This window comes from Pituophis catenifer, unplaced genomic scaffold, assembly GCF_029215685.1.
Source record: "Pituophis catenifer annectens isolate HBS135680 unplaced genomic scaffold, rPitCat1.0.hap2 SCAF_18, whole genome shotgun sequence".
Taxonomy (NCBI): domain Eukaryota; kingdom Metazoa; phylum Chordata; class Lepidosauria; order Squamata; family Colubridae; genus Pituophis; species Pituophis catenifer.
The window spans coordinates 3,362,688-3,375,150 of record NW_027256898.1 but is presented as its reverse complement, the minus strand read 5'-3'; the positions used below and the strand labels follow the sequence as shown (position 1 = coordinate 3,375,150).

Genomic DNA, 12,463 nt, shown 5'->3' with positions numbered 1-12,463 from the left:
CTTCCTGTTGTCGTCTGCCGGCAGCCTGTGGAGCTGGCAGCAGAGTCGGATAGTGAGGAAGTTGGGGAGGAACATGGGCCAGCTCTGGAGTCTGGGGAAGGCTTGGATGAGGGCTCTGCATCGGAGGCAGAGAGGGGCCCAGGGCCATCTGGGAGTAATGTGTTGGCTCTGAAGCCTCCAGAGTCTGATATCAGCGAGGCAGAGAAACAGGGGGAGCCTGTTCCCAGTGCACGCTCGCGCAGAACTGCCAGAAGGCAAGAACAGTTAAAACAAAAGGGGCGACTCAGGAGTAAGGCTTGGAGATGATTGGCCTCTCCCATAAGACATAAAGGAGGAGCAAAGGCACGTGAGCCTTTGCAGGAAGCAACTTTGTTCATTCTGGTCAGTTTAAATTCTGAAGCTCTGTTTTGACCTTGTACTTCATGTGACCTTGCAAAGCTAACTGCCAATTAGGTCTTTGGCAGCGTGTCAAGGGAGATAAAGGTGGGTGCTTATCAGCCTTATCCCGAAGGATTCTGTCGGACTCTTTACCGACTCTTTGTGACTCGTTACGGGCCATGAATGAACAGAATTCACAGCCGTTGAAATAAAAAGAGAGTTTTTGGGACTAATTGCGTGCTTTTTACTGTCTCAGGGAGCCTCGGTCAGGACAATTCCGATGAATGGGGGAAACGACACCCCCTTCGCCTGCACTGGCCCTGTTAAACAAGCCGGAGATTGGCCTTGAGAGGGTCACCCGGCCAATCCTGTAACAGATGCTAAATCTCTTCCCTAGGTGGACGTACAGAACCAGGGCAGGACAGCCTTGCAGGTGGCTTCGTACGTGGGGCAGATGGAAGTGGTGAAGCTCTTGGTGCAAGCCCATGCAAACATCGACTTGTGGGATGAAGAAGGGGACACGGCCCTGCATTACGCAGCCTTTGGGTAAGCGGCCCTCACTGAGAGCTATGGGGCAGCGCTCCCCTTGCGGGGAACATAGCTGTGAGAAGGGATACAGGGGGAGACATTTTAAGAAATGGAAGAAGAGATGGGGAGAGATGAGGAGAAACAAAGTTAATGTTCTCAGAGTTATACTTCTGACCTTCGCTTGTTAACATAGCTAGCTTCTTCCATGGAGCATGATGTGCTAGTTGCCTGCTAGATAACAGCTGAAGAGAGTCCAAGACAGCTGCCCTTTGAGGTCCCCTATTTCCCGCTCTAACTTAATGGGAGCTGGCGACAGTGGAGATGGGGTGGGAGAAGAGTAGAGGGTAGACGGGGCTTAGCATTCTTAGGAGCTCTGGTGGCGCAGCGGTTAGAATCCAGCATCGCAGGCTCGACTCTGCCCATTGGCAGCAGTTTGATCCTGACCGACTGGCTCAAGGTTGACTCAGCCTTCCATCCTTCCGAGGTTGATAAAATGAGGACCCAGATTGTGGGGCAAGAGGCGGACGCTGTAAACTGCTTAGAGAGGGCTGTAAAAGCACTGTGAAGCGGTATATAAGTGCTATTACAGTAGATATATGATACTGTAGATAGATAGATAGATAGATAGATAGATAGATAGATAGATAGATAGATAGATAGATAGATATAGATAATAGAAAAATAGATGGATGGATGATAGAGAGAGATGATAGATAGACAGAAAGAAAAATGAATGGAGATAGATAGATAGATAGATAGATAGATAGATAGATAGATAGATGATAGATGGATAGAATAGATAATAGAAAAATAGATGGATGGATGATAGAGATGATAGAAAGAAAAATGGATATAGATGATAGATAGATAGATAGATAGATAGATAGATAGATAGATAGATAGATAGATAGATAGATAGATAGATGATAGGCAGGCAGATAGACAGACAGACAGACAGACATTGATAGATAGATAGATAGATAGATAGATAGATAGATAGATAGATAGATAGATAGATGATAGATGGATAGAATAGATAATAGAAAAATAGATGGATGGATGATAGAGATGATAGAAAGAAAAATGGATATAGATGATAGATAGATAGATAGATAGATAGATAGATAGATAGATAGATAGATAGATAGATAGATAGATAGATAGATGATGGATGGATGGATGGATGGATGGATGGATGGATGGATGAATGATAAATTGATTATTCCCTTTTTCTATCTTTAAAGAACCCAAAGAAATGAATGTAGCAGGGGAAAGATTTTATTTCTAATTCGTTTCTCCTCCCCTCCCTTGTGTCTCTGCCACTTAACACTTTTGTGCGAACCAGGAATCAAGCGGACGTCGCCCGGCTCCTTGTCAGCAAAGGGGCCAACCCGAATATTTTGAACATCGCCAGGTGCACGGCCTTGTACGTTTCTGTCAACCATGGCTTCACGGAGGTCGTGAAAGCCTTGTGCGAAAACAACTGTGACGTGAATTTGCCGGTGAGTCTTCCTGTTTGGGGGTGGGAATCACAGCTCAGAAGCCCTTGAGTATCTCTGAGTGGTCTCCTATCCAGAATTTTTTTTTTAATTTGTTTTCGCTTTTCGGTTCAGCTTGAGTGAAAGGTTGCATTTTGTAAAAAAAAAAATGTAATTACATTGAGAATTCAACAGAAGTTGGGCTACGTTGACGCCTTCTCTGTCCCTTCAGGGTTCTTCGGGCGATACCCCCCTTCATTACGCCATCACTGCCGACTTCAAGTGCATCATCGAAGCCCTCACCGAGGTCCCTGGCATCGATTTTACGATCCAGAATCAACAAGGGTTCAACCTGTTGCACCACGCAGCCCTGAAAGGAAACAAGCTGTAAGCAAGAGGTTGAGTAACGCGTGATGTAATCAGAGTTGACTTGCAGGACGTGAAGGACAGGCAGGCTTTAAGATCCCAGGCGAAACTGCCTGCCACAGAAATGTCGGCAAAAGCATCACATTTTTTTGAGGTCATTTGGCCTGCCAAGAGAATTATGCAAGGGGCAAGAGAAGGGGAGGAGGGGGGGGGAAAGGCGGCTTGGAAGGGGTTGACTTTAAAACCTGAAAAGAATGCGCTGCTTCTTTTAAAGAGATCTCCATCCGAATAAAGTTTGAAAGGCTTGCATGCAGGGGTAAAATCCAGCAGGTTCTGGAGAACCGGTAGCGGAAATTTTGAGTAGTTCGGAGAAGCAGAAAATGCCACCTCTGGCTGGCCCCAGAGTGAGGTGGGAATGGAGATTTTGCAGTATCCTTCCCCTGCCATGCCCACCAAGCCACGCCACGCCCACAGAACCGGTAGTAAAAAAAATTGGATTTCACCACTGCTTACACGCATCATTTAAAGGGCAGGTAAACTTTTCTAAAGGTGTCATAATAAAGGCAAGACAATCTTTTAGCAACGAACGAAGGTGAATATACGTGTCCCAGGATAATGTTGCAGGATCCAGTCTGGGTTGGTCACCGGACCAGAGATTTAGTCTTCCGAGCTTTCGGACTCTCTTTCTCTTTCTAGAATGTGGAGAGAGAGAGAGAGATGTTCCCTGAGGATGGGCTCCAGCAAGAATCTGAAAGCTTGGGAGACTAAATCTCCGGTCCCGGTGACCGACTCGCATTGGATCCTGCAATCTTTTTCACCTCTGGCAGCATCATTTCATGATTTTGGGAGGCCTGAAGACACAATGGTTGAGGTGATCCTACAGAATTAGCGAATCACTTTTCAATTTCAATTTCAATTTCATTCAATTTATATGCCGCCCCTCTCCGAAGACTCAGGGCGGCTCACATTTTGGGGATGGCTGGGTTGATTTTTTTTTAAAAAAAAAACTATATTCATGTCTACCTACATTCAGGGATAGAAGTCAGACGGTTCGGGTGAACCAGATGTTAATTTTAATCTGGAAATCTGGAAACGGGCCTGTTTTTGGCCTCTGGAGCCCGGGGAGGCTGTTTTCGCCCTCCCGGAGGCTCAAAGAAAGCCTCCGGAGCCTGGGGAGGGTGAAAACGCCTCCCCCCCGCCCCCTCCCGGTCGTCGTGTAGGAGGCCGAGTAAAGGCCATGGCCACACCCACCCAGCAACTGGGCATTGTAGGTTTAGGTAGGTTTCTTATCTCAAAATATGCCTTTTTAATGCCAGGAGGGACCCCTGTAATGTAGATTCCCTCTTTATGACAATCCGTACCCTAACTGTACAATTTCTTCTTCTTTTTTTCCCCGTGTCTTTTTTTTTCTTTTTTCCCACCCTTTCCTGTCCTCTTTTCTCTCCTCCCGTCAGAGCGATCAAGAAGATCCTGGCACGAGCTCGGCAGTTGGTGGACGCCAAAAAGGACGACGGCTTCACGGCTCTGCATCTCGCTGCCCTCAACAATCACAAGGAGGTGGCCGAGATTTTAATCAAAGAGGTGAATGGAGGGAGAAACTATTGGGGTGATGAGAGCGTGGAAGCTTTCTGTGTTTGGGGAAGATGTCTGCCCAAACCCAGCTGAGGATGCTACCCTGTTTCCCCCAAAATAAGACACCCCCTGATAATAAGCCCAATCGGGCTTTTGAGTGCATGGCAATAAGGCCAAGCGCTTTATTTCAGGGTTCAAAAAAAATATAAGACACTCTTATTTTCGGGGAAATACGGTGTTTATAGTTAGAACCCTGTGATCTCCTAGTGGTCTCCCAACCAGCCCTGCTCTGTTTAGGTTCTAAGGCCAGGCTAAATTAGGGGGTGGGAGCTTTTTGAAACATTCACCCCAACTCTCTCTTGAGGCAACATTGCTAGCAAGGCAAGAGTAATGCTTTTTTTTTTGGCTTGGCTTGGCTAAATTTTTATCAGTGGAAGGAAGAAAGGCTCTTCCATTTCCCTGGGGAGGGGCACATGTAGTCCTTGACTTATGACCGCAATTGAGCTCAGAATTTTGGTCGCAAGTCATTAAGTGGCCAGTTATAAGTTTGGACGGCCTGCCAAATGCATGATCTTTGATTGCACGATCGCAGGGGAGGCTGTCACTTCGGGCACAGGTCTTCGGTCTCTTCAGCGCCGATGTAATTTCCAATGGCCGCTGAACGGATGGTCGTAAGCACCGAGGACTACTCGCACAAAAGCCAATCCTACTGTAGAAAAGGAAAAAGGGTTACTTGGATCAGCCACACACAAGGAGAAAAGAAACGTCCGCCTCTCCCCGAGATTAAAACTTCCCGCTGGCAAAAACGGAGGGCCCGTTTTGTGGAATTCAACGGTTGTGGGTTCTTTCCTGGTCCCCTCAGGGCCGCTGCGATGTGAACCTCAGGAACAACCGCAACCAGACGGCCCTGCACCTGGCCGTCACCCAGGGCCACGTGGAGATGGTGCAGCTGCTGGTGAGCGAAGGCGCCGACGTCAATTCCGAAGACGAGGACGGCGACACCGCCATGCACATCATTTTGGAGAGGGAGCACCTGGTGTCCGTCCTGGTCGACGAGCAGTCGGACCAGGAAGACAGCCTCTTCTCCAAGGTGAGAGAGAAAGAGAGAAGGTCTCGAACGCAGGGCCGGAGAAAGCGGGGTTCAGCGTTTAGGACTTTGGGGGGTCCCTTGCTGGGACAGGGACGAGGAAGTTGAACGCCAAACCCATCAAGGGGTGTCCCAAGACAAAGGGCTCCAGGGCTCAGCCTTCAGTGCGCGTTTTAAGATTAGGGTTGTGAGTTCCAAGTTTGCCCCTGAAACTTTTTCCCTTTCCGTCCACTTCCGTGCTCATTATGTGGAAAACAGGCAATAGCAATAGACTTATATACCGCTTCACAGTGCTTTACAGCCCTTTCTAAGCGGTTCTTGCCTCCAAGAATCTGGTCCTTGTTTTATCCACCTCGGAAGGATGGAAGGCTGAGTAAACCTTGAGAGTCAGGATCGAACTACTGGCAGTGGGTAGAGTTAGCTTGCAATACTGCATTCTAACCACTGGGAGGGAGGGAGGGAAGGAAGGAAGGAAGGAAGGAAGGAAGGAAGGAAGGAAGGAAGGACAGACAGACAATAGCACTTAGACTTATATACTGCTTCACAGTGCTTTTATAGCCCTCTCTAAGCGGTTTACAGAGTCAGCCTCTTGCCCCCAACAATCTGGGTCCTCACTTTACCCACCTCGAAAGGACAGAAGGCTGAGTCAACCTTGAGCCTGGTGAGATTCGAACTGCCGAATTGCAGGCAGCCGGCAGTGAGCAGAAGTAACCTTCGCTTGTCAGAAGTTTTCAAAAGGGGATCGCATGACCCTGGGACGCTGCGACCGTCATAAATACGAGCCCTTTCCCAAGCGTCGCAGTTTGATCATGCAATGACCCTGGGGATGCTGCAATGGTCATAAGTGTGAAAAACAGACGTAACTCAGTTTTTTTTTTTCAGTGCGGTTGTAACTTTGAACAGTCAGTAAACGACTGGTTGTTAAGTGGAGTCTAAAGTTTTTAGGGCCACTTTGACTGAAGCTAGGAAAAGTTTTACCCAAGTATCTGTTTCTTCTCAAAACACAGTCCTACGAGGTAGGCCAGCTCAAGAAGTAGGCCAGCTCAAGAGCCTTGGTAGTACAGTGGTCTAAGGCACCCTGTTATTAAGCTGGTTATTAAGACCAGATGCCTGCAATTACTGCAGGTTCGAATCTTGCCAGGCTCAAGGTTGACTCAGCCTTCCATCCTTTCTAAGGTAGGTGAAATGAGGACCCAGTTTGTGGGGGCAATAAGCTGACTTTGTATAAATATACAAAAGGATGAAGGCTATTGCTTAGCACTTTGTAAGCAGCCCTGAGTCTCCGGAGAAGGGCGGCATATAAATCAAATAATAATAAAAAAAAAAAAGTGAAATTGAGGCGGAGTTAATCTGATTTTTTTTCCCCCTCCTAAACTCTTCATTCTATCTCTAGACTGCAATCGCTTCTCCAAATCCCTCTTTTAACAGCTTCCTTCTTCTTTCCCCTCGATGGTTCTCTCGCCCCAAATGCTTTTGGGCCCATAGTTCTTCCTGTCTTCATCCTCCCGCAGCTCCAGGCCTCCGGTTTCCTTGGCAACACCAAACTGAACGTAGGAACCGCCCTGGCCTGCTACCTGGCTCAGCAAGGGGCTGACGTCAACTATGCCAACCACCGAGGCAAATCTCCGCTTGACCTCGTCTTGGACGGGAGCATTGCACACCTAATCCAGAACTTCTCCCATAAATACAGGTGAGGGTCGGTCCCAACTTCTCCTGCTCTTGACTTCCTCCCTTGGAAACATTCTTCGTTGCTAGAGATAAGGGATCCATTCCGAGCTCAGAAATGGTCTCGCTGCAAAAATTGGAGACATCGTTTGCATGAGGTTGCACCCCTTCTGGATCACACGGCATGGCTCCCCTTTCAAAATTGGGCCTCTTCTGCAGCCCTCCGAATGGCCCTTGAGCTCCCCCCCTCTCATGAAGACGTGGGGCTTAGCTGTCAAAAGATGTTGGATTCTGCTAAATTGCAGCCACCCCTGACCAGGCCATCATCATCTTTTAATGACCTCATAATCCCTTGCGGGGCGGAATCGGGGCAACTGAATAGAGCTAGGAGAGTGTTTTAATGGCCAGATGCCTTTCCTGTCTCCAGGGCGGAGTTTTGTTCGGCAGATATATTCTCACTGTGCCCAGAGAGAGAAATATCTGCCTCTACCTAGGATCGAACAGACAGCCTCCTGATTGTGAGGCGAGAGCTCCGCCTCTAGGCCACTGCACCACTCCGCCCCTGACCAGGCCATGCTGGTGTCTCATCTTACACGGCCTCTTTCTGTCCCAGAGAGCAGCAGGACTCCGAGAGCTCCACCATGACCAGCAGCCTGAGAAGAGTCCACACCACCCCCAACACCATGACGAATCTCAGCGTGCCAAAAGCGGTTGCCCCTTCGGAGTGCTTGGTTTGCTCGGAACTGGCGCTGCTGGTCCTCTTCTTCCCCTGCCAACACAGCATCGTCTGCGAAGGTAACCGCTGCGTTTCACTCCCGTATCTTGTCACTTGAAACATCTATTTCTTAACTTCCTGGGTTTTTTCCCCCCCTCCCTAAAGCAGGTGTCAAACCCAATTTCATTGAGGGCCGCATCAGGGCTGTGGTTGACCTTGGTGGGGGGGGGGGGGGCAGCAGGGCGTGGCCAACTGGGTGGGTGTGGCCAACTGGGTGGGCATGGCCAGCTTGACGCCACTTCCCCAAAGTGCTGGCATGTTTCCTCTTCGCACTGGGTAGGCCGGGCCGAAGCCACATTGGCCCAATGTTTCCTCTTCGCACTGGGTAGATCGGGCTGAAGTTACGCGAACGACCCCTTACATTTTCCAGGACGGCCCCATGAGCTGGATCCGAGCACATTGCGGGCCAGATTTTGCCCACGGGCCTTGTGTTTGACACCCCTGCCCCAATGGTGAAATCCAAATTTTTTTTACTACCGGTTCTGTGGGCGTAGCTTGGTGGGCGTGGTGTGGCTTGGTGGGCATGGAAGGGGAAAGATACTGCAAAATCTTCATTCCTACCCCACTCCAGGGGAAGGATATTGCAAAATCTTCATTCCCACCCCACTCCAGGGGGAAGGATCCTGCAAAATCTTCATTCTCACCCCACTCCAGGGGAAGGATCCTGCAAAATCTTCATTCTCATCCCACTCCAAGGGAAGGATCCTGCAAAATCTCCATTCCCACTCTACTCCAGGGGAAAGATATTGCAAAATCTCCATTCCCACCTTACTCCAGGGGAAGGATCCTGCAAAATCTTCATTCCCACCTTACTCCAGGGGAAGGATACTGCAAAATCCTAACCCTAACCCTAAAGTAAAGAATGAGAGCTTGTTGGCAGCTTGCATATAAAACAATGTCCCTTCCAACCTTTTCCCCTCTTCCCAACTTCTCCCCATAAACAGAATGTTCCAGAAGAATGAAGAAATGCATCAAATGCCAAGTCACCATTACCAAAAAGTTGAAACAAGGTGAGCCCGATCGCTTGATCTCTTTGCTGGCGTTTCCCTCGCTTTTAGGCAGCAGGTGTGGAATAGAGAACGGCATGGGGAACATCTAATTATGATCATCGGCCGTCAGGAACGGTGGGACAGAAATCTTCCTTTTCCTTTGCCCTCCTCCTCCAGTTTTCCTTGGGGGTTGCATTTTTATCAATTGGAAACGTAAGAGCATATCTAGGGCTGGTTTTCTTATTTTATAAGCCACGATTTGCCTGTTTGCACGTTTCCTGAATCCCAGGAGTTTTTTTTTGTCGGGTGAATCCCACCAGTGCTCTCCTTGGACTTCGTTTAGGTTCATTAATCAGGTTGTACGCACAGTTTGCAAACAAGCCACAGGCTGTTTAGACTAGCCTGGGAACCCCAATGTTGGTCCAGTCAATTTCTGGCTTTTTTTCCCCCTCCCGGCCTTCGGTCCCCTCCCCCAGAATAGAGACTCCAGAAACTAACGAGAGAGAAACCACGGTTAAGACCCCCAAAAAAGTCAGTAAAATAAATCATGGGGGAATTCCATACTTGGGTCCTTTTTTTCGCGGAGGATGGTTTTCTCCGCTTTGTCCTTTGCCCCAAGCAACACACGCAGCGGTGGGTTTCACAGCCGAAAATGTGAGCGCGCGCAAGGGGGGTGGTGGCCCTTGCATGCCTGCTCGTGGCTTAGAAAATGTGGCTAAATAGGATGGGGCAGGTGGACAGGTCCATCCGCAGGTCGCCATTACTGATACGCCTGAATTGATCCGAACCGGCTGAATCCCACCACTGAACACATGGCACATCTCAGCTTGAGCCGGCAGCTGGGCAATTCACACGGAACGCAAAGATGCTTAGGAAGGGGACCGTGTCCGTGTTCCCGTCCTTTCTCACACCGCCTCTCCCCCTCTCTCCTCTCCCCACCACAGACAACTCCGAAGTCGACGGTGGGTCGGGCCCCGAGGTCACCAACCAACAGAAGCTCATGGAGGATTTACAGAGCCGCTATCGGCAGATGGAGGAACGGATCACCTGCCCCATCTGTATCGACAACCAGATCCGAATGATCTACCAGTGCGGACACGGGTCGTGCCAAGAGTGCGGCGTGTCCTTGAACGTCTGTCCCATCTGCCGACAGACCATCCGCGAGAGGATCCCGATCTTCGTTTGAAGACTGGCTCTGGCTTTGCCGCCCCAACCCCCCCCAACCCCGTCCCCCCACCGCTATCCTGCCCCTCCCTCTGGGTTCGAATTTTGCTTCGGTTGGGAAAACCTGGAGCGGGCCAGAGAGAAGATCCAAACTACGGAGACGTTGGGCTGGGAGTTGGGGGATGATAGCTTTTCCTTCCTAGCTTTCTCCAGTGTCAAAAAGAGGAGCAATCTTCCCGAAAGAGCATGTTTCCTTCCGTCCCGTGGGAAAGCAATATTCTTGCACTTTAAAAGGCGGGGTTTGGATCTGGCTCCGCCCTCCCGGCAGGGAGGGGCCAGCCCAGAGCAGAGTTGGTGCCCCACCAGCCTGGGTGTCGGGAAGGCGAACGGAAAAGGGATCTTACGGGCCGAGGAAGCCCTGATGGGAGAGAGGGATGGGTGTGCACTTTGTGTGTGTGTGTGTGTGTGTGTGAGTGTGAGAGAGAGGGTGCGTCCTTCAACATGAAGTCGTGAATGTTTGCTGGCAAAAAATACAACACTTCTGCACAAGCCTTTTTTTTCTATGGGCTGGTAGCATTTCTTCTGAACTGGAGTCTCGCAAGGAGGGGGCTCTTAATGAGGGGGCCAAATCGGTGGACCGGTTAGCAGAATCACAGGGTTGTATCCAATCTGATCTTAAAAGTCTCCAGTCTTGGGACCCCGACGACTTCTGGAGGCAAGCAGTTCCACTGGTTAATTGTTCTCAGTGTCAGGAAATTTCTCCAGGTTGCTTCTCTCCGTGTTTCGTTTCCACCCGTTGCTCCTTGTCCTGCCTTCGGCTGCTGCGAAGAATAGCTTGACCCTCTCTTTCTTCTTTGGGGCAGCCCTTTAGATAGTTGTAGCGCAGGATGGAGGGAAGGCAATCCCAGAACATAGAAATCCGCCTTAGAAATCCGTCCCCCCCAACGAGGCTCGGTGGATGTGTTAAGTGGAAAGGAAAGGGGGACCAAGGCGTAATTCCAATGAAACGATTGAAAAGTTAGCCCCGGGAAGCGCTAATTAAGAGTGAAACCAACACTCCAGGTTTGATACAAGTCAGATTGGAACCGATTCAGGCAAGTAGGACTGTTTGCCAAAGGGTGAAGAGAGCCTCCTGGATCAGGGGCAGCGTACCCTCCAACCTCCGTTCCCAGAAACCCAAGATGTCAGAAAGGAAGGCCCTCGGGCTGGATGGGAATGGCCCGTAATCCGTGAGTGGACTTTCTTAGCCTCGCAAAGCGGAAATTTTCAGCACCAAAGAAGAGCAACCCGGGTTGCGGAGGCCGAGATCTCCAGGAATCTCGGTCCAAGCAGCTATGAAAGTCGGACGAGACAGGAAAGGCCCTCGGGATTATTCTGGTTGCTGAGCCCAGATTTAAATTGTGATCATCCCAACCACATCATCATTTTGGGTTCCAAGGAAACCAGTCAATTGTTCCAGAGACAGAAAGCGAAACCAGAAAAGGGCAAAGGGTTATCATTCTTGTAGGACATTTAAAAAAAAGAGTGCCCTCCAGTGGTTATTTTGGGCAGAGCAGCTTAAAAGGGACTACGGGGAGTTTTCAACTTAAAACCGCAACTGAACTCAAAATTTCTGTTTGCTAAGTGAGATGGGAATTTTGCTGTTTTACTACTTTTTTTTTTTTTTTGTAATGGTTCTTAAGTGGATTACTGCAGTTGTTTTACTGTGACCTGAAAGGGAGCACTAAAACCATCTACAGCAGCCGTCACCAACTTGGTGGTCCGTGAGAAAATGTTGGTGGTCGGCAGGAAAATTATTTGCGTTTTTTATAGAGCACTCAATCAGGGGTCCTCAAACTACGACCCCTGGGACGGATACGTGCAATGAACGTTTGTGTTGCTGCAGAGAGTCTCCCCCTTCGGGGTCTTTTTTTGTGGGTCGGAGGGGGGCAGAAATTCCGACTTGGGGGTCTGCTTCGGCCTCCTGGTGTGGGGCTTTGGGCAAAGGCTGGAGGGAAGTGCCGCTGGTGGAGAAGAGCCAGAGAGCCTCGTTCCAATGGGACTGCATCATGGCCTGGAACTGGCCGACCATCTCAGCCTGCTGAGCCTCCAGGTGCCAGTACCTGGCCTTGCATTCCTGCAGGTCTTCCCTCTGCTTGGAAAGCCTATGCTCCTAGTCCTCAGTGAGGTGCTTCTGCTGAGCCTCCTTCTTGGTCAGATCCAATTTGAACTGCGCTGTTTTGCCAACTCTTTCTCTTAAGCTAAGTTGTTGCTAAGCTCCAACAACTGCTTCCTGTTGGGGCCCTAAGGAGCCCGGGTGGGGAGGTGAATTGGCCACGCCCACCCAGTCACATGACCACCTAGCCACGCCCACCCAGCCGGTCATTAAGCAGATCATATTAGTGGTCCGCGGGATTTAAAATTATGAATTTAGTGGTCCCTGAGGTCCGAAAGGTTGGTGACCCCTGATCTACAGCACAAA

The 12,463-nt window shown here is 49.7% G+C and overlaps 1 protein-coding gene across 3 annotated transcripts in view; it reads left to right on the top strand.

Moving 5' to 3' along the window:
- The window catches only part of MIB2 (MIB E3 ubiquitin protein ligase 2), a 32,360-nt gene extending 21,807 nt beyond the window's left edge, over positions 1-10,553 (top strand). For all 3 annotated transcript variants that reach the window (XM_070955943.1, XM_070955942.1, XM_070955941.1), the window contains exons 13-21: positions 776-924; positions 2,252-2,408; positions 2,617-2,771; positions 4,205-4,331; positions 5,185-5,412; positions 6,921-7,099; positions 7,688-7,869; positions 8,794-8,859; positions 9,783-10,553. In XM_070955943.1, the coding sequence (XP_070812044.1) occupies positions 776-924; positions 2,252-2,408; positions 2,617-2,771; positions 4,205-4,331; positions 5,185-5,412; positions 6,921-7,099; positions 7,688-7,869; positions 8,794-8,859; positions 9,783-10,024 (1,485 nt within the window). In that variant the 3' untranslated portion in view covers positions 10,025-10,553. The remainder of the gene's footprint in view (positions 1-775; positions 925-2,251; positions 2,409-2,616; positions 2,772-4,204; positions 4,332-5,184; positions 5,413-6,920; positions 7,100-7,687; positions 7,870-8,793; positions 8,860-9,782) is intronic.
- Positions 10,554-12,463: the final 1,910 nt, after the last annotated feature.